Source organism: Ovis aries, chromosome 2 (assembly GCF_016772045.2).
Source record: "Ovis aries strain OAR_USU_Benz2616 breed Rambouillet chromosome 2, ARS-UI_Ramb_v3.0, whole genome shotgun sequence".
In the NCBI taxonomy this organism is placed as follows: Eukaryota; Metazoa; Chordata; class Mammalia; order Artiodactyla; family Bovidae; genus Ovis; species Ovis aries.
Window position 1 is genome coordinate 147,474,122 of NC_056055.1, and position 27,692 is coordinate 147,501,813.

General features: G+C 38.2%; 1 protein-coding gene and 2 long non-coding RNA genes across 3 annotated transcripts in view; 2 read left to right on the forward strand and 1 right to left on the reverse strand.

Annotated features, from left to right (window-relative positions):
• Positions 1 to 191: 191 nt before the first annotated feature.
• Positions 192 to 12,382, reverse strand: LOC132659315 (uncharacterized). The gene is made up of 2 exons (XR_009599608.1): positions 11,730 to 12,382; positions 192 to 5,505 (listed from the first exon to the last, which is right to left on the reverse strand). It is a non-coding gene; the product is annotated as an uncharacterized LOC132659315 (long non-coding RNA).
• Positions 12,383 to 12,458: 76 nt separating this feature from the next.
• IFIH1 (interferon induced with helicase C domain 1) overlaps positions 12,459 to 27,692 on the forward strand; it is a 60,068-nt gene continuing 44,834 nt past the window's right edge. The window contains exons 1-3 of the mRNA XM_004004655.4: positions 12,459 to 13,241; positions 19,641 to 19,809; positions 25,305 to 25,445. Of these exons, the coding sequence (XP_004004704.1) occupies positions 12,786 to 13,241; positions 19,641 to 19,809; positions 25,305 to 25,445 (766 nt within the window). The 5' untranslated portion in view covers positions 12,459 to 12,785. The remainder of the gene's footprint in view (positions 13,242 to 19,640; positions 19,810 to 25,304; positions 25,446 to 27,692) is intronic.
• Positions 13,248 to 17,660, forward strand: LOC132659314 (uncharacterized). Its single transcript, XR_009599607.1, has 3 exons — positions 13,248 to 13,677; positions 14,425 to 16,385; positions 17,449 to 17,660. It is a non-coding gene; the product is annotated as an uncharacterized LOC132659314 (long non-coding RNA).

A 27,692-nucleotide genomic window follows, 5' to 3' on the forward strand; every position in this document is an offset into this window, starting at 1 on the left:
ACCTAGCAACAGAATCTTTAGGCCACAGTTTGCTCATAATTGTCAAAATGGTAGTTAGTGATATCAGAAAACATAATTAAATCAAGAGAAAGTATACCAAAAAGGGGTGAGTGGGGATATAGCAAATATTTAGATATGTAGGTAAGAAAGATCAAATATTTATTTAAGTTAAAATTCCTGTATAAAATGCTTTTCTGTATATTATTTCAAATAAATGTACACATAAAGTAAAAACTGTTTAGAAGGAAATAAAAAACTGATTTCTATTAGAAAAGCATGTGCCTAAGATAGAGCTTTTTCAGTATAAATTTGAAAAATTTAATGGTTATAATCTCAACCTTAAGTATTAACTAAGCAAACATGTATCTTCAAGCTTACTATGACTTTATCATAGTTATTCAAGAATGAAAAAAGTAGTTCATATTTTTTTTTATTTTTTATTTTTTAATGTGTCTATCTATTCATTTGGCTGCATCAGGTCTTAGTTGCCACACTCAGGATCTTCTGTGGTGCACGAACTTTCTAGTTGTGGCATGCAGACCTAGTTGCTCCAAGGCATGTGGGAGCTTAGCCCCCTGACAAGGGATCAAACCCACATCCCTTCATTGCAAGGCAGATTCTAAACCACTGGACCACCACGGAAGTCCCCCCAGATAGTTGATATTTAGATCAATATTGCTATTTCCTTCTGATTGATATTTGAGAAATGTTCATGTAGAACATTATTAGCTAACCACATCATGCAGAAAACAAATTAATACCTATAACAGAATTAGGACAGTTTCCCTTTATTAACTCCACTGATTTCATTTATTCACATACACATTCTGATTTCAAGAGAATATGTTAATCGGTACACTAACTACATTTTCTTATTTCCTAAATTTTTGAAGTTCTGGGATCTGGGGCCAGACTAACTGCCCTTCCCAGGACTTGTTTAGTCACTAAGTCGATCTGACTCTTTTGTGACCCCATGAACTGTAGCCAGCCATGAGATTTCCCAGGCAAGAATACTGGAGAGGGTTGCCATTTCCTTCTCCAGGGGATCTTCCTGCCCCAGGGATCGAACCTGTGTCTCCTGCATTGCAGGTGGATTCATTACCACTGAGCTATCAAGGAAGCTCAGAACCTACCAAAGGGAATTGTGCGTATGTGTTTAGTCACTCAGTCATATCTGACTTTTTGTGGTCATATGGACAGACTGCATCCTGCCAGGCTCCTCTGTCCATGGGATTCTCCAGGCAAGAGTACTGGAGTGGGATGCTACCTCCTTCTCCAGGGGATCTTCCCAAGCCAGGGACTGAACTTGCATCTCCTGCATTGCAGGCAGATTCTTCACCACTGAGATGCCAGGGAAACCCTTCCTGGGGCTAACCAATTATTAAAGACAGCAAAAGACTCAACATGGTCTTTTGTAGGCAAACTAGGTGATCTAGGGCCTGAACTCTGAACTACCACCTCTCTCTAGATCTGTCTTGTCAAAAGGCAGAATCCTCTGCACTAATCTCCCTGGGGCCAGATACCAGGCAACTAGAAGAAACAGCCTATATGACCCAGAGCCTGCTGAAATTTTTCAAACTAGCCAATTCTAACCCTGCTTACCCTGCCTGGCCTGGCCTTTCCCATGGAAACCAAAATGCAGGCTCCACTCATCCTTTTCCTTGGCTCTTTATACCTCCTGACTGATCCTGGTGCTTCCCTATGCAGTCTGGTGTGCCCCTCCTATTAGAAACTGTAACCGACTTGGCGATCACCTCCTGATCTGTTATCCTCATCCTACTGCAATAACAATAAAACCTACATTTTAAAACAATTGGTTCTAGTCATTATTGTCTGTTTTAACTCTTGAAGGAACTGTGCAGTAAATATTTCAGACGGATCATTGACTCCAAGTTCATTTACTGGCTGTGTGACACTGGGCAGAATAATACAACTCTATGAATCTCAGTCTACTTTTGCAAAATAGTGAAATTCTCTACTACTAGAAAAATTAGTCCTGTTACTGTTTTCTCTGTTTTTGTAAAATATAATACTTCATACGAAATTATCTTCCCATTGGGAAATATAGATAATTTCCCTTTTTTTTTAATCTGGCAAAAAATCTATAATTGTACCTAGTTATAGTTTTTTTGACTTGAGACCAGCCAAATCAGTTGTGATGCAATTAAGATTTGATAGTAAAGTCCCCACAAGGTGGCAGCAGAGGCATCACCATCAGCAACCAGTCGCTGTGCAGAAGAGCCTAAGGAAGGAAGCAAGGGAAGTGAACGGTATGCCTACAGTTCAAAGTCTAGGATTCGGTGCTGCTTTGAGTCTGTTGGCTCCACATAGGAGAAGCTGGGTCATTGAGCTTCCAGGGAACTTGATAGGCCAAAGGCAGCGTTTGGCACCACCTAAGACCCTGGGTCAGCTTTTAGAATTTCATTTTGTGAGGAAGTTCAGGTTTTTTCTACAGTTCTACAAATACTAAATGTGGTGTTCTACAAATATTACATGAAAATACTATTCTTAATTCCTAATTAACGGCACACAGCACATTCCTGTGCATGTAAGCAGTCTATTCCCGAAAAACAAAATATTTCTGAGATGTAGAAAATTAGTTAACACTCATAGTCCATGTTTGCATCCTTATTAACATTAATCTATCTATTAAAATCATAAATTAAGTATTTTAAATAGATCATTTGTAGTAACAAAATAATTTGGACTACTCTTTCATTAAAATTTTAAAAATCTCCCACAGAGTACAATATATCCCTCTTGCGATTTTTACTGCATTTGAGGGGGAAAGAATCAATGAAATGGAACCCTCTGATTAAGTTCTAAGATTGTGTACCAGTTCTGAGGGGTGGGAAAGACCATGCAAGCCCCCTAGAACTGTTGGATCTTTACACCCTTAACACAAATGTGCAAATAGACACACAAATGCAGGACTCGGATACACCTGTTCTCATTAGGAATTCAGGAGAAAAACTAAATTCTTGTAGGTGTATTCAGGAGCTATTCTATTTAAAATGTTATAAAATTTAATTTTCCCAGCTGAGGCTTAAAAAAGGGATGCTCTGCTTCTTGTTTCAGTTTTCACCTTACAAACCAGCATCCTATTCAACACATGTTCAGCATTAATGTTTCATCGTTTTGCACATTAGCTGGTGATTTCACTGTTTGAAATGACTCCAAGCATAGTCCTGGAGTGTAACCTGGCATATCCAAGCACTGGAAGGCTGTGATGTGCCTCAAAGAGAAATATGTGATATGCTTTCTTCAGGTGAGTTACAGTATCGTTGACCCTGAGTATAATATTAGTGAATCAACAACATATATTAAATAAGGGGTCTTTAAAGAGAAACACACAGAAAACAAGGTTATGTGTTAGTTGATTTTAGAAATATTATGACCTCAGGAACCTAATTTTATACTTCCCCAGGGGCAGTGGTTCAGTATTCGTGAATTCAGTGTGATTTTATAGTGGACGATGAGACTTCATTGCACTCTCCATCGGTGCTATGCTAGTAGAGGCCCTAATCCTTAGTTCTCAAGTCTGGCTGGAGACTAGTCTCACAAGTGGAATTGAAAAGAGAAATAACTGACAATAAAGTTCCAATCATGGAGATTCTGATGCAATGGATAATTGTATATATGTCTGCCTGTGAGTCAAATATATAGCGAGGCTTGAGAGCAACTTTCTAGCTCACTTTGCCACACAACAAGTAACTGAGTGGCTGCTCTGGTACTTCCTATTGGGGATTCTCTGGGAGGGCAATGTGTGTGCTCGGATAAGGAAAGCATCTAAAAGACAAATTTTTCAGGCAGCCTTGGGTTATTTTTGAAATAAAATGGCTTAAGCTCCTATTAAAAAAAAAAACCAATGCATTAAAAATCAGAATTTTTAAGTGTTTTGAGCAGGTATCACTTTATTTTAGGGGAGGTGAACACAGCCAAGTTCTAGCCAATGAGCTATATAAAAAAAATTCTGCGTGAGACTCACGGGGCTTTTCTCTCAGAAAATGCAAATGGGAGAAACTCTATGTTTCATCTTGTTACAACCTGCGTTGAACTGGAGTTGTAGGAAGAAATGATGTGGGGAGCTGTAGCAGTCATTTTGCAACCATGAAAGAGAAGACAAGAAAATTATAGGGCACACCCGAGTTCTGACCTCAATGAATTATTGGCTCTTTCTATTAAGTGTGAAAAGTCAATTCTCTGTTGCTGGGCCACATGTACTCAGTGTCATCTTTACCTCGCAGCTGGAAGCATGCCTACTGAAATGGCCCTCCTATCCTGCAGAGCATGGTGAAGTCTGGCACAGTTCATAAGATATCTGACAAATTCTATAGGGCTTATGCTCTCATTGTCTCCCCTGCATGGAATTCTCAATCTATGCTCCCTCTCTCACTTTCTACAGGTACACTTTTCTATGTAGCTCTGCTCCACCACATGGGGCCACTGCTGCTGCTGCTAAGCCACTTCAGTCGTGTCCAACTCTGTGCGACCCCATAGACGGCAGCCCACCAGGCTCCCTGTCCCTGGGATTCTCCAGGCAAGAACACTGAAGTAGGTTGCCATTTCCTTCTCCAATGCAGGAAAGTGAAAAGTGAAAGTGACGTCACTCAGTTATGTCCAACCCTCAGCGACCCCATGGACTGTGGCCTTCCAGGCTCCTCCGTCCATGGGATTTTCCAGGCAAGAGTACTGGAGTGGGGTGCCATTGCCTTCTCCCTCAGTTCAGTTCAGTTCAGTTTAGTCACTCAGTCGTGTCCGACTCTTTGCGACCCCATGAATCGCAGCACGCCAGGCCTCCCTGTCCATCACCATCTCCCAGAGTTAGCTCAGACTCACATCCATCGAGTCCGTGATGCGATCCAGCCATCTCATTCTCGGTTGTCCCCTTCTCCTCCTGCCCCCAATCCCTCCCATCGTCAGAGTTTTTTCCAATGAGTCAACTCTTCTCATGAGGTGGCCAAAGTACTGAAGTTTCAGCTTTAGCATCATTCCCTCCAAGGAAATCCCAGGGTTGATCTCCTTCAGAATGGACTGGTTGGATCTCCTTGCAGTCGAAGGGACTCTCAAGAGTCTTCTCGAACACCACAGTTCAAAAGCATCCATTCTTCAGCGCTCAGCCTTCTTCACAGTACAACTCTCACATCCATACATGACCACAGGAAAAACCATAGCCTTGACTAGACGGACCTTAGTCGGCAAAGTAATGTCTCTGCTTTTGAATATGCTGTCTAGGTTGGTCATAACTTTCCTTCCAAGGAGTAAGCGTCTTTTAATTTCATGGCTGCAATCACCATCTGCAGTGATTCTGGAGCCCAAAAAAATAAAGTCTGACATTGTTTCCATTGTTTCCCCATCTATTTCCCATGAAGTGATGGGACCGGATGCCATGATCTTCGTTTTCTGAATGTTGAGCTTTAGGTCAACTTTTTCGCTCTCCTCTTTCACTTTCATCAAAGAGGCTTTTTAGTTCCTCTTCACTTTCTGCCATAAGGGTGGCGTCATCTGCATATCAAAGCAACACAATATAAACCTATTACATGTGGAAGACCTGCGTAGGCAGACTTTCATGGAAGATCTGGGTCTGCAGCCCTCCAGGCTCCTCTGTCCATGGGGATTCTCCAGGCAAGAATACTGGAGTGGGTTGCCATGCCCTCCTCCAGGGGATCTTCCCAACCCAGAGATCAAATCCAGGTCTCCCACATTGCAGGTGGATTCTTTACCATCTGAGCCACCAGGGAAGCCCAGACCTGGGACTACTAAAGGTCAGTACAGCAAATGAAACACAGGAATGAACTTGTCATATTCTGGCCATCTCTGCCATCAGGAATCTCTCACAGATTCTCCCTTTGGAATGTCAATACAATCTACCTATGGTGATCTCTTCCTTGGAGATCTCTTCCTTCCAGCGAAGACCATCTCAGTTCACCCTCTAATTAACAGATGTTGAGTGTGTATATATATGTGCACACATATGCATTTACACATACATTTATGCAATTAAAAAATGGTAGGAAATATATTAATAATGCCTACCTCTTGGTGATGGAATTATAAATAATTCATATAATAGTCTTCAATATGATGTGATTTTCCCCCTAAAATTTCTACAGCAAATATAAACTATTTTTAAATAAAAATTAATTTTATTAAAATATTCAATTCAGGAACAAATCATCTGGACAGCACATGTCTGGCAATAGGCTCTGAAATATATTCAGGTTCCATGTGTTAATATACTGACATTTGTCACAAAGCAATAATAGCACTAGTAATTTGAAAGTTCAACTTCCAAAATCTAAAAGCTGCATTCCACTTTCCTCCTGGAGCCCTCTCCCATTTCACCTCCACACCTTCATTCTTGTTAATACTCCTCTTCAAATGTATCACAGTCTCTAGCCTTTTATTGACTATGCCAAAGCCTTTGACTGTGTGGATCACAACAAACAGTGGAAAATTCTTAAAGAAATGGGAATACCGGACCACCACCTTACCTGACTCCTGAGAATGCAGGTCAAGAAGCAAGAGTTAGAACTGGACATGGAACAACAGACTGCTTCCAAATCGGAAAAGGAGTAAGTCAAGGTTGTATATTGTTACCCTGCTTATTTAACTTATATGCAGAATACATCATGAGAAATGCTGGGCTGGATGAAGTACAAGCTAGAATCAAGATTGCCAGGAGAAATATCAAGAACCTGAGATATTAAACTCAACATTCAGAAAACTAAGATCATGGCGGATTGTTGAGTTTTAAGCTAACTTTTTCACTCTTCTCTTTCACCTTCATCAAGAGGTTTTTTAGTTCTCTCTTTCTGCCATAAGGGTGGTGTTATCCCATCATTTCATGGCATACAGCTGGTGAAACAATGGAAACAGTGAGAGACTTTATTTTGGGGGCTCCAAAATGACTGCAGAGGGTGATTGCAGCCATGAAATTAAAAGATGCTTCCTCCTTGGAAGAAACATTATGACCAATCTAGACAGCATATTAAAAAGCAGAGACATTACTTTGCCAGCAAAGGTCCATATAATCAAAGCTATGGTTTTTCCAGTAGTCATGTATGGATGTGAGAGTTGGACTATAAAGAAAGCTGAGTGCCAAAGAATTGATGCTTTTGACTTGTGGTGTTGGAGAAGACGCTTGTGTCCCTTGGACTGCAAAGAGATCTAACCAGTCCATCCTAAAAGAAATCAGTCCTGAATGTTCATTGGAAGGACTGATGCTGAAGCTGAAACTTCAATACTTTGGCCACCTGATGTGAAGAACTGACTCACTAGAAAAAAACCCTGATGCTGGGAAAGATTGAAGGCAGGAGGAGAAGGGGATGACAGAGGATAAGATGGTTGCATGGCATCACCTACTCAATGGACATGAGTTTGAGTAAGCTCCGGGAGTTGGTGATGGACAGGGAAGCCTGGTGTGCTGTAGTCCATAAGGTCACAAAGAATCAGACACGACTGAGTGACTGAACTGAACTAGCCCTTAGGAGGCTCTCTAGAGCTGAGGTCAAGTACTTTATTCTTGATCCCTATCAGCTAAAATCTTTGAACATGAACCCCCTAATATATATAAACATACATTTTCTTTACATGTACAATTATGACATACCATAAAATACAAACGAAAACTTAAAAGTAAGGGATGAGATAAGGATGAAACAAGATTTTTTAAAGTAATTGATATAATCTAGCGAAGTCAGACATGACTGAGCATTCACTTTCACTTTTCACTTTCATGCATTGGGGAAGGAAATGGCAACCCACTCTGGTGTTCTTGCCTAGAAAATCCCAGAGACGGGGGAGCCTGGTAGGCTGCCATCTCTGGGGTGGCACAGAGTCGGACATGACTGAAGCAACTTAGCAGCAGCAGCAGCAGTGCATTAATAATGAAAATAATTTGTAATTGACAATGCTTTATTTTTTAAATTTAGTGTAACTCTCTTATTTAGCAATTCAGAAGTCTGGTTGGATTTATCTCAATATTTGATTTCAATAATTCATTTTACAGCAATAACTCATGTCTCTGTCCCTATTTGAAGACTTTGTCATCTGTATAAGAGCAGCAGAGAAACAAAAATATTTAACTAGCTGTATGGCACGTGCTGCGATTCACAGGGTTGCTAAGAGTTGGAGATGACTGAGCGACTAAACTGAACTGAACTGAACTGAATGCCATGGGTAGTAAGCAATTAAAACAGCCACTCTTCAGTGAGAATGGACCCAGGCTGAGACTGCTAACCCCACAGTGCCCATCAGCTAAACGTCAACCAGGATTTCAAGGAAAAGACAAGGCACTCTACCAACATTTGACTGTAGCTTGCTCTTGAACATTTATTGTAAAATAAAAGAAGCCCAGTCAATCTATGCCTTTGAGGCACAGGTGTTGTTTTAAAGATGTGTAAATATGCAAGTAAAATTTTAAAAGGACTTAAGCTATGGAGGAAGCATTTAGAAAAAAATGGATGTTTGGAAAATGTATCTCTGACTCCTGATACTTTTGCCCAAATATTTGTGTTGAAAAGCTTTCAAAAGTGCACACTTTATTAAAACTAAAACTTTAAAACTGAATTTTTGAAAATAATTGGGAAATGGTTATTATGACCTAGTAAACTTAGTTTTTTTTTTCTATTTTCAACTTATTTGTATTTTTGAAATACAAACAGTATCCTTTCAAACTTTTCTGCTGCATCAACCTATCAGCTTCTGCTTCTTGCAGAAAGGGATACTGTGTAAAAACTCAGTTAGATGGCCAGTTATTGTATAATGTTTATGCATATAACTAAGTTGTTTCCTCTATAAATTGTGTATTATTTGAGTGCTAGCACTATCTCTTACTCATTATTTGTCCAAAAAAATTGCTGGCAGTCAAGTATAGGGCATGTGTAACATGCCAGGATTAGGGCTAAGTGCTTACAACAACCTTTTAACAGTACAGATATCATCGTTATTCTCATTTTACAACTGAGAAATTTGAGGTTATTTTCCTGAGGTGACACAGCAATTAAGAGGCAATGGCACCCCACTCCAGTACTCTTGCATAGAAAATCCCATAGACAGAGGAGCCTGGTAGGCTGCAGCCCATGGGGTTGCTAAGAGTCAGACAGGATTGAGCGACTTCATTTTCACTTTTCACTTTCATGCATTGGAGAAGGAAATGGCAACACACTCCAGTGTTCTTGCCTGGAGAATCCCAGGGACGGGGGAGCCTGGTGGGCTGCTGTCTATGGGGTCGCACAGAGTCGGACACGACTGAAGCGACTCAGCAGCAGCAGCTGAGATGTAAATCCTGATCTCCTGAGCTCACAGTCTCTAAGCATAATCACAACCCTGTTCTGCCAGTGGAAGGGCATCTAACTTTCAATTACACAGAGTAGGATCTTTCTTGATACAATTTAGTAAACAAGTGAAAAAAACAGAATGACAATTCTAGAAGTATTTCCTCATCAAATTAAATTGTTGTCATTTTCTTTGGAAAAGGCATGACTGCCATGTGTGGCCATTAAATTATAGTTCTAGTTTGTTGAAGACATGGCAGTTTTGACTTTTCTTAAAACTCAAATGGTAAGGTGGTTAACAGCAAGAACTTGTTATCTAGTATCTTTCTGAGTGACTATTTAAAAAAACAAAATGCTAAAAGATGACTTTTAAAACTGATAGAGATGGAAATATTTATTTTGCCTTTAAAAAGAAAGGGCAGCTCAAGAAAAAAGGAAAAGATATAGGTCAGTATGATTTCCTACCTCAAAGGAGAAAGAAAACAGAAACTTACATTTAGAAGCAATGAGGAGGATGATAAACAAAAATTATTTGAAGAAACTTGACATAGAAAATCTCTATTAAAACAAAAAGGAGAAAATAAATGAAACCATGCTGTAAAAATACAGAAGAAAAAGGATACATTTTGAGAGATTAGGTGTCTTGTATCCCAACTTCTTTCCTTCAGCAATGGCCCAATCAAGACTATGGTAGATTCCTAAAAATAGAGGTTTCTTTCTATTTTCCCTCAAAATCAGTTCTCATCACTCAATCTTCATCCAGCAATTACTTCCCTGAGAGTAAATATGTATTATTATTGATGGGTATTATGTGATGCTAACGGTGAGGGTCAGGAGAGGGCATCTATATGGAAAAGCACCCGTGAAACTGCAATGTGCATTATTATTTAGATGTTACCAAAGTTCTCATGCACATTGTATATTTTCTGGTTATTACATATTTCCCGTTTTCCTCCTCCCATTAGAATGCGACATCCAGAAAAATAGGAACGTTATTAGGTTTTATAAACTGACCCTAGTGCAGCACTGGTCACAGAATAAGTTCTGAATAATTATTTTTTTAAGTGATTGAATGAATGAATGACATAATCTAAATGCCAAACACTTAAACCACTTTTGATCGTGTTTCACCAGGACAGCAATTTCGTGGCATTAAGAAGATGACATTATTTCTCTATATTTAATCAGCAACCTCTTTTTATTCCCCAATGTTTGAAACTAAAGGACTAAAGATGAGTACCATGGGACACAATGTTTTTTGGTTTGTTTGTTTTTGCTTTGAAATACTGAATACAACCTGTAAGCAACTAAAGGGCGGGGGGCGGGGGGAGGCGGACCTTAACAGTCCTAACAGATAATTTTGTATACACATAACTAAGCATATAATGTGTTTATCTTCTACCTACAAGATAAACTTCCCACAGTAACTAAAGATTTGGTACTATTTTATGAAGAGACAGTAAAGTAAAGCATAAACCAGGCTGACTTGTAAGCTCAATGTTCTACTTCACTTCAGCAACTTTCACTATGTGTTTTGACATTAAGCCAGTTGCCAAAGTCAAGGCAAATAAAATTCCCATTCAGGTGGGAAATCAGCAAGGGCCTACATATATGCAGAGTACTATAGTGGTCCTGTGTAAATAAGTCTTTTCTTTAAGCATATTACAATTCCTGGGGAGGAAAAAGCTATTACTAGCTACAGAATGTAGTTAGTAACTAAACTAAGAAAACAGCTATAACGTACTGAATTGGGTATTTTCTGTCCTCGAGTAAACAAAGATTCTGTATTTCTCTTACCCAGTGCAAAACACAACCAAACTTCTCTGGCCTATCCAAACTTCATTGAATGTGCATTGTTAACCCATGTCCACAGGATTTTCCAGGTAAGAATCCCGGAGTGGGTTGCCATTTCATTCTACAGGGGATCTTCCCGACCCAGGGATCTTCCCTGCCGAGGGTCTCTTGCATCTCCTGCGTTGGCAGGTGGATTCTTTACCACTGCACCACCTGGGAAGCCCACCAACTGATGGCATTGCCTAAATATATCTTTTCAGTAGCCTAAATGACCCCTTCCACCTCCATATAACTCTGGACCACAAGGTTCTCATTATGAAGCAGATGAACTACCACCTATAGTCACCCAGGGCTGCAGAATGCCAGAGTGAGTAGCAACTCGAAGGACTCACATTTATGTGGCTTCTGTACTTAACCAAAGCTGCCATTTTTCAGTGTGGGTGTCTTTTTTTTTTTTTTTCCCTCATGACATAGACAAATGTTGATGTTTACTACAAGTTGGTACATTAGTTGCTAATTAAGTTCCTGGCTGCTTCAGCCAAAACTTGCTGTATTGAATCCAAGAAAAGAATGGCAGCTACATCAAAAATAAGTTGTTGGGGATTTTGTTTGTTTTATTAAAGGAACGTTGTATATTAAAGAATACAGGGAACTTACATACTGGGAGGTAGAAAACCTTCAGTCTTGGCTTCCTCCTAAACTGAGTTGGTAGTTCAAGTCCTTCCGCGTCTGTCACCAGGCATTGGTCAAAGCCAAATAAACATTACAATCTTCGCGTGAAGTAATAAAGTTGATTAACATCATACTTGATCTTTTTCATACCCACCCACAAATTCCCAGAGGAAAGAGTTACTTCTTGGGGACCCACAGGAGGGCAGGTTTATCCTGGAACGAGCTCACTTCACCCGGCGGGGGCTACATATCTCCACTAAGAGATGTCTTCTTAGTGTTATCTCTCGGCTTGTCCCTGTAATCTCACACTGGGCGGGGCTGGGGGCTGCCTGCATTCGCCAGTCAAGCCTACTAACTTCCTGTTGACATCAGGGTCTGTGGCAGTCTCCCTTCACCTCTGGGCTGGGAAGTCCCCAATCACGCTTGCACGCCCTCCCGATCTTAGGTGACAAGGGGTGGTGCGAGACAGCCGCAGGGAGGGAAGTCTGAATTTTCAGGCCGAACCCTGCAAAGTCGACAAAATACCCGCTGGCATTGCTGAAGCGCTGCCGTCTTACTCCGTGGAAGAGAGAATTCGCTTTCCGTTTCTGTTTCCCACAGGGCCAAAGGACTGTCCTTACCAGAACCGACCAAAAGGTGGCTCCTCCCCGACCAAACAGACACTCCCCGCCCAGCGTATTACGTGTGGAAAGTCCTGAAGAAGAGAATCGAAACAGAAACCGAAGTCAGGCCAACTATATAACTGCCTGGCCGAGGGTTGGCCTCGAAACTCCCACCCAAGTGAGCAGAGCCGGCGCCCTGGTCCCCGGTTCACGCGAGCGCCCGCCGCCGCCGCCGTGTCCTGCGCACCTGCCCACCTGCCCAGGTGCCACCGCGCCCCCGCGCGCCCGCCCGGGGGTCCTGCAGGCAACCCCGTCGTCAGGTGCGTTGCTGCGGGCCCTGCGGCTCCGAAGCAGCAGCAAAGACACCTATCATTCGCTGAGTTGAGAACAACTTTTCCGTCTACCTGGGAGAATCTTTTCCCACCTCTGAGGAAGAAAGATGTCGTCGGATGGGAGTTTCGCAGACAAGAATTTCTGCTATCTCATCTCGTGTTTCAGGGCCAGAGTGAAAAGGTACATCCAGGTGGAACCAGTATTGGACTACCTGACTTTTCTGTCTCCAGAAGTGAAAGAGCATATTCAGAGGACGGCCGCCACCACTGGGGACATTCAGGCAGCTGATCTGCTTCTGAACACCTTGGAGAGGGGGAACTGGCCGCTCGGCTGGGCTAGGATGTTCGTAGAGGCCCTCCGGCAAGCAGGCAACCCCTTAGCCGCCCGCTACGTGAACCCAGACCTCACGGACTTGCCTTCTCCATCGTTTGAGAACGCTCACGATGAGTGTCTCGAACTGCTGAACCTTCTTCTGCCCACACTGGTGGACAAGCTTCTGGTTGCAGATGTCTTGGATAAATGTGTGGAGGAGAAACTGTTGACAGTTGAAGACAGAAATCGGGTAGGTGTCAGTTCAAATGGAGCTAGACTTAAAGGCAGATATTGCTACTTAGGGTTGTTCCTCCATTTGCCCCATTCCAAACGTTTTTTGACATCTTTGAGTAAATTTGGTTCCCTCCTTCCTTGAGACTGTCTAGGCTTTTAAAAACATAATTTTGCAAATTTAAAACAAAACAGCTATTTTTTCTAATGCTTTAACTGAAATGAGCTAAAGAAGAAAGAACTCTAGAAAAATAACGTATGCTAATAGACAGCATTTATTAAACACTGTACGATTAGATTCATTTGCAAAACCTATTATCAGAGTTCATGCTCACAATAATCTCTTGAGTTATTAGTTAATAATCTAGTATTATGAACTGTGCCGTTTTACAGATGACTAGACTGAGGCAGTTTAAATAACCTGCCCAAGGTCTACCAGGAAGACAGTGGTAGAGGTAAGGATTTAGTTCCTGATGGTGTGAAATTTTATGTTGTATTATATGTAGTTGCATAGAACCGGGATCAGCAAACCATGACCCATGCTAAATCCAACCTGAAAGCTAAGAATGATGTTTAAATTTTAAATTTTTCAGTTCATAAAGAAAGTTTTATTGGAAACAACTATGCTCATTCATTTACATGCTGTGATTGCTTCTGCGCATTAAGAGCATTTGAGCATAGAACCATATAGCCCACAAATCCTAAAATATTCATTATCTGGGCTTTAAACAAAAATTTTTCCAATCTCTGGCATATATTACGCACTATGCCATTTAATTTTGGTCCAAATGGGGACATTACATAGTACATACACACACACACATGCACACACACACACACTCTTTTTTTTCTTTAACAGAAGTTTCAGCATTCTTTGGGAATCAAAAATTGGAGATAATTAATTGAAAAAATATGTAGCCAGTAGTAATTTTCCATTTTAATAGAAAAATAATGGATTTTTTAGGTGCCATTTTGACAGGAAGAATTTTACAGGGGATTACACTTAGCATTTTATTGTTCATTGTTTTTCAGTGAATAAGGAAGTACTGTGGCATATAGAAACTCTGTCCTATTCAAATCTGACTTAGAGTGTACAGTGAAAGTTTTATTTTGAAAGGCATGTAGACAAATAAACCCATTTTGGGGGGTCAAAGTCTAACATGCTATGATTTTTGACATTTTCTTTCTTTCTTTCTTTTTAGTTCATCAGTTGTATCCTCACTACAAAGTTCTGGGCACAGGACTCCTATCAGCCTATGATGTGACTTGATCTTTAGTGACTAAAGCTAATGCTCCTTTGTCAACTTGACAGCCTTAGGGCCTGTCCAAAGACCTAAGTGTGTATCTAATTTTGATGACTGGTTTTCCCAACAAGTAAATAACTTTGCACTGTTGTCAGTAAGGTTTATGTAGTTTTGTGTATTGAGAACCAGCTAGAACGCATTATAGTAGTCCAGCTGGATATGACAAATGTGTACATCACTGTGGCAGAATCTTAATTTGGAAGACAGTATGCAGCCTTCAAGCCAGCTGGAGATGGAAGATGGCATTTCCAGCCACAGTAGCTGTTAGGAAGTCCAGAAGCAACAGAGTCCAGTAACACCACAAAGCTGTTTATGTTTGGTGGGTATGATGTCCCGATTGCCAGTGAAACAGCACTTCTCCTTATTTACTCTAAATACGTCTGCCTATCAGCATCACTTTTGTCTTGCCTGGATTGAATTTCCGCCAGCTAGATTTTATCCAAGTTCTTGATTCTGGCAAGCTTGGAGGCAGCTAGCAGGAATGCAAGGGATTTGACACAAAGAAGATATACAGTAAAAGGACATTTGTATACTGGTAGCAGTTAAGGCCAAAGCAACCCCATTTCTCTCTCATAGGGGAGAATGGAGGAGCAATATATGGAGGCTTTCTAAGGAACAGTAGTGTCTGTGTGAGATCCTGGCACATCATTCTTAAAGATACCATCTGTCACAAAAGGAAGCAATGGCGGACGATGGGAAGGAAACACTAGGTTTAGAAGAATCCATAGCATGTTGATATGGGTTCCTTGAGGAATGTTTATCTTATTACAGAAAAGTGTAATGAGGAAAGCATGGGAATTTGGAATGGCAAGACCTGGATTTTGACATCTCTGTTTCTTACCATCTCTATTCCTTTGGGCCAAATTATTTAAGTTTCCTGATCCTAAATGTACTATGAAAATGGATATAATAATAATTTATTCTCATTCACAGTGTTTTAGTGAACATGAGTGAGAAACAGTGTTTATGAAAAAGCTTTATTAATAAGAAAGAGCTGTTTGGATATGATGATGACTTCTATTATTTATTTGGTTATATTTCCTTGTGAATTTAAAGTTTCAAGGACTAAGGTAAATGCCTTATGTTGAAATTGAGATCTGCCTCCTAAGTTCCATGTATTAAACTATGAGTTGAGGAAGAAACTGTTTTTCATCTAAGGATGAAACCAGGACCTAGTTAGAATTAAGTATGATATTGGTGCTTAATAAGTATTAATTGATTGGAGTAATTTCCAAGAAGTTGTCCAGAATAAAAAATGAAAATGCTTGGTGTAATGAATTCCTTTGCCAGGCATCAGGGGGAGGGGAGGAAGAATGGTTGGATAATGAATATAAGATCTCCAAGTTTGCTTTTCTGACATCTTAAAATAGCATTTAACTAAGAAATTAAGACTTGTAAAAATAATTAGTTAATTTTTTGCTTTACCACATGACTTGTGGAATCTTAGTTTGCTAACCAAGGATTGAACCCAGGGCCCCAGAAATGCGAGTCTGAGTCCTGACCACTGGACCACCAGGGAATTCCCAAAATATTTTATTTTTGTTCTTTTCCTGTTTTCCAGTTGACGTTTTCTACTTGGCCTGTATTTTAGTTTAGGATTTCCACCTCCACCACCCAATCCCTGTCCCTGTTACACAAGTGCTTCTAAAAGTGATCCTAGATTAGTTTTGTGACCAGCAGATACCCAAAGAAATTGATTTAATTGATTAATTATTCATTCATTCCCTTTGAAACTATGGAGTGGCATGTTGCACCAGACACCAAGCTAGTGCTGAAAAGAATGGAGAATAATACAGATACTGCCTGTGCTTTCACGGAGTTCATGATGCAGTGTTGATCCATGTTCATTCTTCTAACATGTAGGTAAAAAGTGTGTAGTATATGTGAGACACTACTGTAAATGCTGGAGACTCATTAATAAATACAAGAATGACTTTACAGAACGTTATAATAGAATGATCCCTAACAGTAAAGGGGTGCTCCTGTACTGACCTGCTTCTATTTAGGCTGCTAAGTGACATCTTAGTACATCCATGACTTAGACACCCATGAACTCTGGATCATATAAACATTTCCACAGTGTCTTAACAGCTTAGGTAAGCTGCATATCTCAGCCCTGTCCAGTTCAAAGCATTAAACATCTGTAGTCCTGGAAGAGTTTATATACCTTTCATTTATACAAAGAATCAGAGATAGCATCACCAGTCCAGATAGAAACCCTCCAGTTCTATTTACATGAAGTTGAGTATTGGGGTCAGTCTCCTTCCAGCTCATTGTATTGCCACTTAAATTAGGATGGATAAGATTTTTTTTTAGCAATAAAAAGTACTAATAAGAAATTAGTTGTGTCTGTGTGACAATGCTTATTCATTCACAAAGACATTAACTTTTGGAGAGAACTTGTTCTTTAAAATCCTTTGTTTTTAATATGAGTTTGCTTCCTGAATTACTGGTACTGAGGGTTAGTTCTGCTATGTTAAAAAGTCACCATTACTCTTAAATAGATATCTGAGATTATTCTGAAGGAGAAAACCATTTTTGTTGAACTTTACAGCTGTGTTGGCTATCCAGGGTTTAAAAGAAATATCATTGGTTTCTCTACTAATGTATGTTAGAAAAAACTAGATCAAAGAATTCAGAATATGAAATCACTGAACTGTATTACCCACAAATTCATATTTATTTCCCACTCCATGTATTAATTAATAATGTATCCATAGACATTTTTAACTTCATAGCCAAGAGAATACATTAAATGGGGAAGAAATATGAGTGGGAATCATTATATGTCCTGTTTCAGTCTCGTCGAAATATTCACTTCCCAGGAATTTTAATAATCAAGTGTATGTATTGGGATCTTATATTTTTCTTATGTTTTAGGAGAACAGATTAATTTAAAAAATTTTTATGGTTGCTTTAAAGGAAATTGATATACTTTCTAGCATCCAAACTAGGAAGATTTCTTAAAAATTCAGAACCTTGATGATGCTGCTAAACTTGCACAGGTATTATATGTAGTTCCACATTCAAATAATAAAAATACTTGTGGGAAATAATGGCAAAATATTTCTCAAATTCCTGAACTGAGTAAGGACACAGCAAGCTTGACAAATACAAATCATTGTATACTCAAAGAAATAACTAATTAATAATCAAAGAAAATTTAGTGAATATAATAATATATTAGCTTTTTAAAATATAAGTATTATTACAGTGCTTGCCTTGTTCATTTTAGAGAAATGCTTCCTGATTACTTCTGTGGAATGAATTCAAAGCTGATTAAAGGCTGAAATAATTAAAAATGGAAATAGTTGAGTTAAAAGAAGGTGCTCAAACCAGTCTCATTTAGGATCTTTAGTGACTACTGCTTAAATTAGTAGATAATAATAAAAATGTTACAAACACTTAAAGAGAAGGCAAAGAATTTCCATTAGAAAGTTAATGAAATTAGAGAAAAGTAGGAAATGAGCGGGAATCTGCTTAGAAATGCTGTGAGGGAGAAATTGCTTAAACTTTATTGTCATTTTAACCACTTCCTGTCAAAAAATGAACTTAAAATTAGAGACAATTACCAGCTATAATTAGAGATCAAGAAGGCAGCATTCAACTTCTGAAGCCAATTTCCTGGGATCAAATTCTACCTCTGCCATTTACTAGCTTTATGGTGTTAGGGAGGTAATTGGACTTCTCTGAGCCCTGGATTTCTGATCTGTAAAATGGGTTAATGTCAGTATCTTCTTCAGAGTTGTTGGGTTGATATATGCAAAACCTTTATAATTAACTATTAGCTAATGAAATGAACATATCCATTGGGTAGAAATATGCAGTATAATTTTGTTCCAAGTAATGTCTGCTGGTGAAACTAGCATCTTTGTAAAGATAGATGATTTTCCTGGTTATCCATAATAATAATCAACACTGAATTTGTACCAAGCATTGTTCCAAAAATGCAAATTCCTGATAATAGATGATTATGGGAATGTTTATAGGACTAGAAGATATGCAAATTTGTAGGAAACAATCTAGTTGAAAGGTCGATATTATACTAGAAGACAGACAAATGTTGAGAAGGACCTTTGAGAGTATGTAAGTCAGTATTTCTTACCTAAGCTGCTGGCTGGAATCAGGAGATGCTTTTGAAAAAAATTTCTTATTTCCCAACATGGACAAATGAGAATCTCTGGGGACAGATCTCAGACATCAGTATTTTCTAAAGTTCTCAGGTGATTCTAACCTGCAACTAGGACAGGCAAACCCTGAAATTTCATTTCCGTTGCTTAATTTTACACACATAGAAACTGAAGTCTGGAGAGGTGAAGTGGTTTGCCTAATGGCATAGCAAGCTGATTGTGTTCTGCCTAATTTCTTTCTGGTCTAAATGTGATCATTTCTCCAAATGTTTGGGTCTATATTAAGAATTGGGGGGAGTCATTGTAATAATGATTACACAAATGATTTCACATTTTAAAAGATTTGCTAGGTTAATCTATGAAAGAAATTAAGTGAAAGCTTAAGATAGGAATGAATGATATACAAATACTTCCCTATTTTTAAAAAAGATATATAGAAATACATTTCTTATAGTATTAAGTAAATACAAATTAAAAAATATTATAGTAATGATAAATAGCACAAATATTAAAGAATATAAAGCTGTGATAGTAATTACTTACCCCATAATTGTAAGAGTCAAGAAAGAGAGGTTGGATAACAAATGTTTGATTTCCTATTTATAGACTCCATGAGTTGAAATAGCAAGCCCTAGATATACAGAAGGAAATTGATGCAAATAGACATAATGTAGGTAGAGATTAGACACCTTCTTTTGCACCCCTTATTCAGAAAGATAGAGGTAAAACATCTGTTTCCTGTGTCAGGTTTGAATATCTCAAAAGCTTTAAAAAATGGTGGACATTTAAAAGAGGATTGGCCCAGCAAATTTCCTCCCTCTAGAATCCAGAATTTCTGCAAGTGGCATTGATGTTTCCTTTAATGATGTTTTCTTTTAATATGAACCTTTATACATATGGTTCAATATTTCTAAAGGCTAGTATCTGTTTAAATTTATTCATAAGATGTTTGACTTCTTTAATTCTGCTTTTCTTTTAAAACAGGTTTCTGCTGCAGAAAATAATGGAAATGAAGCAGGGGTAAGAGAGCTACTGAAAAGGATTGTGCAGAAAGAAAACTGGTTTTCTACATTTCTAACTATTCTGAGGCAGACGGGAAATGATGAGCTTGCCCGGGAGTTAACAGGCACCAATTGCTGTGAAGACAATACAGGTATTGCTAATTCTGCAAAGGACAGCTTTGTGTGTTTTGCCTAGTGATTTAGAGTTTAATGAAGCCTACAGAAAAGAAAAGGATATTTGGAATCAGAATTTCAGATCTTTTTTCTTCTCCTTACAAATGAGGAAACTGCTGCCTGGGAAAAGATGACCCTCCCAAAGACCATAACACTCAACAAGCTGGGCTAGAATATTGGCCACTGACTCCTCATCCAACATGTTTTCCATTTTCCATCTTATTTTGGAAACAAAGGGATTGTCTGAGATTTTTATCAAGATAATTTTAACATTGCTTAGACAAATAAATTGGAAGAAAATATTTTAGTGGTTATTACAATTATGCTGCAAAGTCTTCAGGACATTTATATAATACTTTGAGGAATTTATTAAACATTTGATAAAAGGTCTATAATTGTTAGTGTATCACAATATTATTTTCTTTGAGTTTTTGAAAGTGTTCAACTATAATACAAATAACGTAGCTCTTTCACATATGTTATTTGTGAAATAGTTATTTGTTACTAAATATAGTATTAACTGCCGCCTTATTTTTCTTTACAGAGTATGAATCCTATGTTTTAAAGAAGTATCAAAAGAAAGACAAATTAAAATATAATTGGCAATGAATGGTTACCAATATATAGTAAATAGCTTGATTTTGTATAGTGTGTATACATACTATACGTATATATATATACACAGATATATGTGTGCATATATATAGCATGTATTTCTAACTACTGAGCAAAATTAAGCTAGTTCATAAATAATACAACATAAAATCATAACATACTCTTTGGTCTAATGATTTAGTAATTATCTGTTTTTTCTTTTGTATAAGTAACTTAGAAAACTGTTTCTTATTCCATTAGAAAGTATGGTTTATGGAAACAGAGACTGCGTTATGTCTCATTTCCATATCTCCAGCACCTGGAACAGTATCTGGTATATTGTTGGTATTTGTTACACGTTGATTAAATGCTTGACTGGATAAAAGAAGTGAAGTAAGCTTGAAATGATTACAATCCATTTAAATTATATATAATTGTGTATAAATTATAACAACTATATATTGGTAACCATTCATTGCCAATTAAATTTTAATTTGTCTTTCATTTGATACTTCTTTAAAACATAGGATACATACTCTGTAAAGAAAAATGTGGCAGTTAATACTATATTTACAAATAACATATGTGAAAGAGCTATGCTATTTGTATTATTATAGTTGAACACTTTCAAAAACTCAAAGAAAATAATATTGTGATACATTAGCAATTATAGACCTTTTATCAAATGTTTAATATATTCCTCAAAGTATTATATAAATGTCCTGAAGACTTTGCAGCATAATTGTAATAACCACTAAAATATTTTCTTCCAATTTATTTGTCTAAGCAATGTTAAAATTATCTTGATAAAAATCTCAGACAATCCCTTTGTTTCCAAAATAAGATGGAGTGTGTGTATATGGAGAAGGCAGTGGCACCCCACTCCAGTACTCTTGCCTGGAAAATCCCATGGACGGAGGAGCCTGGTGGGCTGCAGTCCATGGGGTTGCGAGTCGGACACGACTGAGTGACTTCACTTTCACTTTTCACTTTCATACATTGGAGAAGGAAATGGCAGCCCACTCTGGTGTTCTTGCCTGGAGAATCCCAGGGACAGGGGAGCCTGGTGGGCTGCTGTCTATGGGGTCGCACAGAGTCGGACACGACTGAAGTGACTTAGCAGTAGCAGTGTGTGTGTATATATATATATAATAGTGTTTACATATTTATGTGTATATATAGACAGACATTTTTACTATGTGATATTAAAAAGCCCTATAAAATTGATGTTAATAAACTTGTGTGTAAGTGAACCATGGGAAGTAAAGTGCCTTCCATATTTGTGGAAGGTCTTTTTGTTTCACCCCAAAACAAATGCTGTGTGGTGTCATAAGTTTAAAATAGCCACAAAGTAAAAAGCTCAAGAGGCTCCCTCTTCTCTCTGAAATCATTTAGGGGTTCGAGGGGATTCATTCAGCCAAAGATGGTCAATCCAACTTTCAAAAGCCGGGAGTAATTCCATGATTTGTCCACTAGCACTTTCCTTAGTTCCTACTGTCGTTTGTCTCTATTTCCACAGCAAAGTTTAATTGTATAAGGAAAATTCCCTCTCAATAGGAAGCATCTTGATTTTGCTTTAGTACTCTGGAGGGAGCTCAATGGTACTACTTGCTTGCAATATCAAGATTATAGTTGTTGTGGTTTTTTTTGTATTTATTTATTTTGGCCCACTATTATTTCTATAGCATAACTCTAATGCCAGTCTGCTACTTCTAAAGGGACTTCAGGTCAAATTTACAAATGATGATGGGGCCAGATGTCTCCCTTATCCCTCAAGGATGAGCCAGACTCCATCACACCTTATGATGAGTTCCCTTTCAAGACCACATGGGGTCATTTCCATCCATGACGACATTCTAGACTTGAACTTTGAAATGGCTACAGTCTCAATTTTTTTGTTTCCTGGGAAATTTTGGTCTCCGTGTATCAACGGATATTTGAAAGAGCAGCCTTGCAGATCACAAAAGACCTTGTTACATCCATCCTCCAAAGTAGATGGTAACTACCCATCTTACAGCTGTGTACTATTTTAGGAAAAAGGCTAGAAGATTGGCTCGGAAGTATCTTCCAGCTCTCATGACACAGACAATATGTCTGGCTGCATTGCTTTCTTTTTTTGTGGGCGTGGTTGTTGGGGCAGAGCAACAAGTTACATATAACATATTTCTTTCTAAGATATTTTGGTGCCTTTTAGAAGTCTAATTCGATTTTTCAAATTCCAATTCTTTGAACAATAGCCACCCTAGGTGAAGAATACATGTGAAATAGCTGTGTAATAAGGCACCTATCACATACATCTATCTAATATTCACAAAACTTCCTCTTTACTTTCCTTATTATATGCCATGACTATGACTGTCTTTAAGTGTCTATTTCAGAATGGCTTAGGGACTAGTTTATCCAAATTCCTCCTGCCTGTGGGCTTACATTGGCTAGTGAAGGTCAAGCACTTTATAAAAGGAATAAAGGCCCTTCTGAAAAGAAAAAAATACGGCACTAATTAATTGTCTTTCATTCTTTTCACTCTCCCTGGTGTCCTGACAGGATCCTCTTAAATTTGGGGCTTTCCTTCTTTCAACCAAAGTGGATGATGATAGATGTTGCCCCAGATATGTGGGCTCTTAAAAGGCAGGGAGCAGGGTTAGGGTTTCTAAGCGTCTTTTTTTTTAAAGTTTTTAAATGAATTAATTTATTTTTGGCTGCACTGGGTCTTTGTTGCTGTGCCTGGGGGCTTCTCATTGCAGTGGCTTCTTTTGTTGCAGAGCGCGGGCTCCAGGGTTCCTGGGCTCAGTAGTTGCAGTATGCAGCCTCAATTGCCCAGTAGCACATGGAATCTTCCTGGCTCCTGCTCAGTCGCTATGTGTCTGACTATTTTTGACCTCATGGACTGTAGCCTGCCAGGTTCCTCTTTACATTGGGTTTTCCAGGCAAGAATACTGGAGTGAGCTGCCAGTTCCTTCTCCAGGGGATCTTTCTGACCCAGAGATCAAATCCATGTCCCCTGCATTTAGCAGGTGGGTTCTTAACCACTTAACCAGGCAAGTCCTCTATGCTTCTTTCAAAAGTTGGATAGAAATTACAATCTCCATCTGGGATTCAGCATTCTTATATTCTCACTACCCCTACCAGCAGTCAGGGTACTCCTGACAAACTCACTCTAAACAAGTAGGGCTTACTTCTCATGTCCTCAGAAAATCCAATCAGGGGTTCAGGAATTTAACTATTGTTTGCTGATCTGTACATCTTATTTGGGGAGTCTAATCATTTTTTAGCCAGTCTTGATGCCCAGAACAAAGTTAGCTGTGATTATTCATGTGGTAGGAGCTGCTGTGGGCAGAATCGTGCCCTCCTCAACCCATAAATTCAGAGGTTGAAGCCCCAACCACCTCTGTGACTGTACCTGGTGGTATGTCTTTAGGAGGTAATCGAGGTTAAATGAGATCATCAGAGCAGACCCCAGTCTGATGGGCCCAAGGCCTTAGAAGAAGAAAAATGAGGTCTCCGTCTCTCTTTCCCCACCACGCGAGGACCCCGTGAAGATGTCACGCTCAGCAATCTCAGAAATAAACTCTCATCAGAGACCAAACGCTGGCACATTGACCATAGACTTCGAATTTCCAGAAATATGGTAAAATACTTTTTTTTACTTTAGCCACTCGGTCTACGGTGCTTTGTCAAGCTGGCCTGCACCGATTAACACAGGAGACTGGGGTCTAGAGCCTGACACTTACTGAATCGTGGCTCCTTCATGTCTCTGGATCTGTGACTTTCACCAGGTACCTGCCCATTCTATGCCTCAATTTACTCCTCTGTGAAATAGGGATAGTAATATGACTTACCATCGGGATTATTTTTAGGATTAAATGATTTAACATTAGTAAAGCACAAAATAAATTGCCTATTATTATTATAAACCCCAAATATGCTTAATATATACCGATGAATATTACCAAATCATCTTGTCTAAAGACAAACTCCAAAGTCAGAACAGTTGTCTTCAGGAAATTCTCCATACACAGCACGTATCTTCTCCTTATTCTTTAAGATAGGTTAATCAAAAATGATACTTTAGGACATTTTCCTTATGGCATCAGTCTCTGACAGATTGTACTTAAGAAGGGCAAAACTCTTGTTTTTCTTCATAACCCACAAAAGCATTTAAGAAAACACTCAGTGCATGTTGGCTGAAGGAGAAAAGGCCAGATGAAAGAAATAGAGGGAAAGAGAAAAGAATGATCAGAATATTTTATTAAATTTCTAAAAATCTCCAGAAATTCAAAATACATAAATGTAGGCTGACATTAAAGCATATGTACATCTCATGTAGAATGCACAGTGAGAGGAAAAAATGGCAAGATCACAAGTTAAAGAAAAACTACCACCAAATTTGCATTTTCACTAATGCAGTCTTATGTGTGACTGTGTATCACTGAAATAAGTGGCTAAAGGTGATGGTCAGATAGGAAATCATCACACTTATGATTAGCATAATACTTAATATTATATTGGCTTTTTAGATAAAATTTAGTCATCGCAAAAGAATTACCCACTGTGTTCATATTAAAAATAAAAATACTGTCAGAACGTAAAAACATATTCCAAACCTTTCAAAATGTCAAACCATTGAAGTGTATTTAGGCATATCTTTACTAGAGACCCCACTTGGTTTTCAAAATAAAAATAGCAGCTCTTTATATTGTATAAAAACTTGCATTTCATTGCAATTTGCATTCTGTTTAGAATTTCAAAGTATGTAAGTATATTCAGGTTAATCTCTATTAGGAACCCCTATTTGTTTTCAAAACACAATGACAGTTATGTATACTGTATAAAAGCTTGCATGGCACTATTGTTTACTTTTTGATACTTTTGTTCACAGAGTCTGAGAATTTATCACAAGAAGATGGTCTCGAAGTCAAAGAGCCACTCCTTTTAGCCACGGATCAGCCAAATCTGGAGGTCTGGGACATAGAGAATAGTTCACTGGAATCGTCTCTTGCAGATTCTTCTATAGTTTCAGGTACTTGGTACAGACATACTTTACATGCACTAATTAATGACTTCTGGAAAAATCAATTGTTGCATTGATAACATTAGGATCTATTAAACAGAGGAAGGAAATTTGGGCTTTGAGGTTTTGTATTTGTATTCAGATAATATTTCTGGAGGAGATTAAATGAAAATTATTGCTCTTTGTGGCTAAAAATCTTTTAAAGCTAATGCAATATTAATATGTTATGAATATGAACACACTCAGTTCTAATTTTATTTGATAAACATGTCCATGGTTCTTGTCATATGGTAAATATCATAAGTGCATCCCATGATTTTCAAAGTACTTTCAAATACATGAATCCGTTTGACTCATCCAAATTTCTGAGAATTAAATGAAGGTATTACCTTTTCCCTTTTTTATAGATCAGGGTGTCACAGAAAGGTTCGGCTGGATGGTAGAAACCAAAACCAAGATTGTAGAAAGGGAGAGGAATGGGTGCTAAACAAGAGTTTGCTTGAATTTCAGTAACTAATTGGTGTGGGTACTAGAAACCACCATATCCACCTCTTTTGATATGAAACAGGCTTGAAGAATGAAATAAATTTAACCATTTCCCCTCCCTAGTTTTCTCGTAATAGGAGAAGACTTCTCTCCTTCTGCTCTGCCCCCCCAAATGGCCACGTTCATTTTTCACTAGAAATAGTTGCTGGAAGTCTGTGGTATACTAGTGAATGCTTACCAAGCGGCCCTGTAGGGAAAAGAAAAAGCCTTGATGTTTAGGATATGCCATCTTCACGGTGTAAATACTTGCACCATGGCTACTTTCAAGCATCCACATAACGTCACTGAACACTAAGTTGGGAATAGATGTGCAGTACATTATTTGCCATTTATTACATGGAGACGATGGACTTAAATAGCCTCAGCATCACTGATGATTGTAAAACCTACAAAAATGATTAGAAAATGATGAGTTTTAAGTATTCATTACCTTTGTTTTAATATAATTTAGTTAGTAAGTCCATATCATTTAATTTGTAAAGATGCTTGTGCTTAACATTAATAAAATTCCGCAAAATTCCAGAACATTTAACAGTTGTTCCTGTGGGCCCGTGTAAGCTGACTCTATCACACTACTGCAAAATACGCTGTTTTCAAATCAGAAAAGTAATATAGCTGTGTTGTAGGAAATTTGGAAAACAGAAAACAAAGGAAAAAACCACTCCCCCTTTCCCAATAAAATACATTGCTCTTCATATTTGGGTATTTGTTCTCACTTGTTTACATACCTGGATGTCTATATACAATGGCATTTCTCCTGTATTTATTAGATATTCTTCTACAGCATGATTTTTAACAATTGAATAACAATTCCATCTATTGGATGCTTTTTAGTTAATTAACCACCTTTTGAACATTTAGGATGTTTCCAAATTTCTACATCATGAATAACGCTGCAATAACTCTCTTTGTATTTATATCTGAGTTTAATTCTTTCTAAATTTATGTTTTATTTTTTTAAATTTACTTTATTGAAGTATAATTGATTTACAGTGTTGTCTCAATATCTGCTTACAGCAAAGTAATTCACTTATATATATATATGCATTCTTTTTCATATTCTTTTCCTTTATGGTTTGTTTATTACAGGGTATTGACTGTAGTTCTTTGTTCTGTACAGTGGGCCTTGCTCATCCATTGTAATAATTTGTGTCTGCTAACCCCAAGCTCTCAATTCATCTGTCTCCCCACTCAGTTTAATTCTTACAGACATATTACATAATTGAAATTTCTGGATCAAATGATTTCTATAGTTTTAAAGCATTTGCTATTTAATGCCATATTTTACTCTAGGAAATTGTACCAAACAATATAGGGGAATTCTTACTGTCCTGAAGTCTCATGTACAAGAGTGGGCAATGCTGTTTTTAAACTTCACCGATTTGCTATGTTACTATCTGAATTTGAGTTTTTAATTTCCAGTGAAAAACGTATTTACAAGTTCATTCTTTTTTGTTCTTGCTGCTAATTGCCTATTTTTCTTTTAGAGCATTTATATTCTTCTTGCTGGTTTAGGTGAATTAGCTAAATATATAGGGTAGCAATACTTTGTCATAAACAGTACCAAGGTCTTTTATAGCTTGCCTGCAATTTAGCCTTGTTTATTTAAGGTGTTGGGTTTTTTAAGTGGGATACTTCTGACGCATTAATGTGCTTATGAGTCACCTGGAGGAGGGGGTCTTATTGAAATGCAGACTTTGATTCATAGTT